Source organism: Atta colombica, unplaced genomic scaffold, assembly GCF_001594045.1.
Source record: "Atta colombica isolate Treedump-2 unplaced genomic scaffold, Acol1.0 scaffold12, whole genome shotgun sequence".
NCBI lineage: Eukaryota > Metazoa > Arthropoda > Insecta > Hymenoptera > Formicidae > Atta > Atta colombica.
In genome coordinates this window covers 3828105-3832938 of record NW_017259206.1, presented here as the reverse complement: position 1 = coordinate 3832938, position 4834 = coordinate 3828105, and the positions used below count along the sequence as shown (strand labels likewise).

The 4834-nt window shown below is 30.0% G+C and overlaps 1 protein-coding gene across 1 annotated transcript in view; it reads right to left on the bottom strand.

Annotated features, from left to right (window-relative positions):
* Window positions 1-941: 941 nt before the first annotated feature.
* Window positions 942-4834, bottom strand: part of LOC108694308 (putative ATP-dependent RNA helicase DHX30) — a 5169-nt gene continuing 1276 nt past the window's right edge. The window contains exons 5-13 of the mRNA XM_018203719.1: window positions 4420-4805; window positions 3954-4132; window positions 2838-3860; window positions 2350-2691; window positions 2024-2268; window positions 1678-1903; window positions 1398-1587; window positions 1233-1306; window positions 942-1146 (exon numbers count right to left, since the gene is read on the bottom strand). Of these exons, the coding sequence (XP_018059208.1) occupies window positions 942-1146; window positions 1233-1306; window positions 1398-1587; window positions 1678-1903; window positions 2024-2268; window positions 2350-2691; window positions 2838-3860; window positions 3954-4132; window positions 4420-4805 (2870 nt within the window). The remainder of the gene's footprint in view (window positions 1147-1232; window positions 1307-1397; window positions 1588-1677; window positions 1904-2023; window positions 2269-2349; window positions 2692-2837; window positions 3861-3953; window positions 4133-4419; window positions 4806-4834) is intronic.

The following is a 4834-nucleotide window of genomic DNA, read 5'->3' as shown; positions in this document are numbered from 1 at the left end:
TATATATATATATATATAGATCATTATTGAGATTTTCAAATCGGATATCTTGTTTAAACGCTCGGAAAGTGATCATAACGTAGCATAAAAGATTATGGGAAATTTTTATATTACTCGGCCACTTTGGCGTGAGGTGGTGTCGGTAGGTTTTGGGTACATCAAGAGCGCTTCGCACAAAATAAAGTTACACATTTTAGAAGAGATTTGAGAGCAATATGTCTGTTAATGAAATATTAAATATTAAATTAATTCCGACTTTTTTACAGCGAGACAAAATATTGTTAAGTGTCTTATAGCATTTATCGAAGCGACGTTGTTGTCCTAATTACGAAAAGCATCATATTGTGATTGTACATATATATAACAAATTCTTACTGTTTTTTATAAAAAAACTGTTAATGGGAAAATATAGTATTTATTACGTGCATTACTCCTACAAATATGTATTCCACATCTTCCCTCTTACAAAAATTCATCAGTCGTGTAAGTATAATTGTAATATTGTAAACACAGTCTTTTGATTTGCAATTGTAACTCTTGTTATGTAATTAATGCCGCTTTTTTCATCTATAATTATTTTTCTTATAGTTCTTATGATGCTTCGTTTATTTTTTAATTCAACATCGTTAGTAATTTCAGTTTAAATAATGTTCATAAATCGTGAAAAATGCGAGCACACAATATAGAAATGAACGTGGAGGAGATACTGATGGAAAGAATCTCTAGCATTGTTTTTATTAAATAACTTATTACTTATCTAATAATTCTATTAAATATATTTGTATAAAGCTGTCAATCCATATACGTTATTTTTGACAAATTTGTACACAAATATACATATAATAGGTACATAACAATAAGAATAAATTACAAGTAGCTATTGATTGAGATAATATTACAGTTTTAAGGTTATTATTGTATACATTTATATTATTGTAAATTTAAGAGATTTCTTCTGTATATCTATTTTCTATGGATTCAGACACCTTTTTCAGAGTCTCCGCAAGAGTTTCAAACACTTCCTCTTTGTACTCTAATATTTGTTTCGAATTAAGATTATTTCTATGATCGAATCCTTGTGTCTCTAAAAAGTATTGTACTAGAGACCATACAATATTTCTAAATTCTAAGAGCACATTAGCAGTTCTAGATAAAAGAACAAAGATTTAAACAGATTATTATATGCTATATATTACATACTAAACAGGAAAAAAAGATATAGAAATACTCACTCTTTATCACAAACAAATCTTACAGTTTGATGCGCATTGACATTAATTACAAGTTTTACCTTGTTATCATCTAACTAAAAATCGAAAAATGTATTATAAATTGTATAATGTTATTTACTTCCTTATACTGCTGTACTGAATCATAAGATTTAATTATTTAATTACCTCATGACACTGAACCTTTTTTTGGTTAAAAAGTAATACTGTCAAAGGTGATATTATACTTGTTTCACGAATCACCGTGCTACGTCTTACATCACAGTGTGCAGCATTAAAATATGTTAAGAAAGAACTCGGCCAAACTTTCCGCTTATAATTAACACTTTCCCCCGAAATTACTACTTTAACATGACATCTGTTTAAAAATAAAATTAAATGATGATTATAAACGGTAATGTTATAAATGATCTTTAAACTTGAATCTACGAATATAAAATTTACTTACTGTGTTCGAAGTTCATTAACGCCTTTTCTCAGAATTCCATTCTTATATCCCGAATCTTTATGTTCTATCAATTGTTGCGTAGCAGAATATAATATAGCTCGCACTAATTCGTCATTATTTTCAAATTTGTTTGCTATATCAGATTTATTGCAATCGTGATCATGCAATAGAGTTTTGCTCAACATGCGACACTGGATCAACTGTTGGATAAATGTATTTCGTATTTCTGCAAAATTATAATTTCGTACAATTTAAAAACGAGATTTTATTGATTGTATGGATAATTTGATTTAATGAATACACACAAGTAATTCAACAATAATTTTTTTATATACTTTGTACTTACGATTCAATATTTGTATTCTGATTGGCCGTATCATCATGTCTTTACAAAATTTTCTTATTAAATGTGGAGCTGTTTCATTAAAATTGACCCATTGTTTAAATATCCATGCTATTGCAATATGATCGCTAGATGGATGGTACATTCTTTTATTTTGCCTAATTTGAAGCTTGTGATCCAGTATATCGTAAAAAAGATTATCTTCACCAGAAAAAAGACTTGCTATCGTTATCACAGGATATATACAGCTGTTGTTAAAACGGAAATATTTAGAATACAGAAAAATAATCAAAAGATTGATTCAAATGTATATTACTATTTATACTTACTTGAAGATAGAAGAATATACCATGGCTTTACTAAATTTAGGATGCGTTGGGAATAGTGCCATTCGTTTGCCTAGAGCCGTAAGATTCTCTTCATCATCCATAACTCCGAGATTTATTAAGGTTCTTACTGCCTTTTGTATTGCAGTTGAAGTAGGCGGTTCCAGAAATCCACTAAAAAATTCCTCCGCCTTTTCGTCCGTGTATGTTTTACTGTTAAGTATTACTTTTTCCAATGGATTGCATAATAACTCCGGTAATGGATGCGCCTGTAATTTTTCATATTCTTTCTTTGAAATTAAATGAAAACTTTCACCAGGTTTAACTCGTCCAGCTCTCCCTTTCCTGCATAACAAATTAATTACCATCTCAATGTAAAATAATTTCAAAATAATATATACATTTAAATGCAATTTTTTAAATGCTCCTTTTTATGCTCCTCCCAAATGTAAATAACGAAATTATATAATTTGTTTATTCTTGATAATTACCTTTGCAGAACATTTGCTCGAGAAACCCAACAATTCCTTATACTAAGTAAATCTTTGTTATTATCCCAATGAGATTCTTTTCGTAAGGCAGAATCTACAACGTAAACTACATCACTAATCGTAATGCCTGTTTCAGCAATATCCGTGGCCAAGATAATTTTCCGTACATTCTCCGGTATATGTTGAAAAATTTTTCGCTGCTCATTGTGTGATATTTTGGAATGCATCGGCAAAATCAAATGTTTTTCATTATAGGACGATGTATCTTCGAGCATGCTTTGCACCTTCACGATTTCATTCCAACCTGGTAAGAAGCACAAAATAGCACCGGGCGGCTTATGCGACGAGATCCATTTTATGACTTGTACTATTTTTTCAATATCAACTGAAAGTTTTTCGACTTCATCATTTTCATAGCGACCTTTGGGTACATATGTTTTGTATCTCTGGATATTTGGTAAATGCTCGATATCCTCCAAGAAATGCATTTTTACGGCAAACAGTTTACCAGGTATTCGTACAGCGGGACAATCGAAATACTGTTGAAATATATGCGTATTTATAGTCGCCGACATTATTAGTACTTTTAAATTAGGATTTTTCTGTAAGACTCTCTTGAGTAGAGTCATTAGCATGTCGGTATCGATCTGGCGTTCGTGCGCCTCGTCCAAAATAACATGTGAACACCCTTCTAAACTAGGATTGGTCTGCAATTTTCTCAGTAGCATACCAGTGGTGCAAAAAACTATCGCACCGGGTTCCTTCGGCAATGCTTGTTCTAGTCTCACGTGAAAACCTATAACATCTCCCACGTGCTCTTTTCTTTCGTACGCAATACGATCTGCCAAAGAGATCGCCGAAATTCTACGAGGCTGTGATACTAATATATTGCAATCTGTAGCATTACCATTTTTCGCGAAAGTATCTAATATAAATTGAGGTACTTGTGTAGTTTTGCCACAACCTGTATCACCTTCTATCAATAGAATTCGATGGTTTTCCAGCTGAGAGAGAATTTCATCCCTGTGAAAAACAAATTATATATATATATATATTGAAAATTAGAAAGCATATTATATATATATATATGAAATAATGTTCATATATCTTTCATACTTAAACTCATGAATTGGTAAAGTGGCAACGTCATCGTTACATCTTTCGAAAAATCTATCCTTTAAAATTTTATTTCGAAGGAGAACATCTGAGGAAGCATTGTCTTCAAGTATCGGATGATGAATTAACGGCTGATACGATGAATTTAAAGTATCTTTCGATGTCATACTTTGTATTTTCTGAGTATTATACAAATTAAAATCATTAAATGTCATACATACTAATGAACATTTTACATTAACCCTGCTATTCTATATTTGTGATCTAAAATGTAATTAATTTTCTTACTAATATTTTAATTAAAATATTTTTTTCTAGTATTCGATAATTTCGTTCGTTAATGTAAGTTCTTTTTTCTGTAAAAAATTTTGATTTTTTTAGAGTTTTTAATCATTGATTTAAATAATATAATATAATAAATTTAAATAGATCAGCAGGGTAAGAAATTGTGATGCAGAATTTTTACCGTGTTATAAGTCTTAATTAATTCTGTCATATTGTTTAAAATTTCAGAAGCAACATTTAATTCAACAAGCTTAAATTGCATGTCTCTTATTTCCTCTTCATTATAGATAAGTGGCTTGCCGTTTTTTAATTTGTTATTTATTTCTAGATACTGCAAACACTTCCAAGCTGCATTTTTGAAAGTGAGTGTTTTGGTTTTACCAATTTCTTTAAAAGACATAACTTCTGGCCATTTGATATTAATAGTAACTTCCCATAAATTAGATCGATTTACAGTAATGTTCTTAATATTTGAGGTTAAAACTTGTTCGTCTTTTAAATCATGACCTACTATTGCATAAATAGACATTAAAGAAGTTTTTGGGTTTGGGTACCAGCGTTCTATTCCTATAACATTCAAAAATTTTATTATGGTA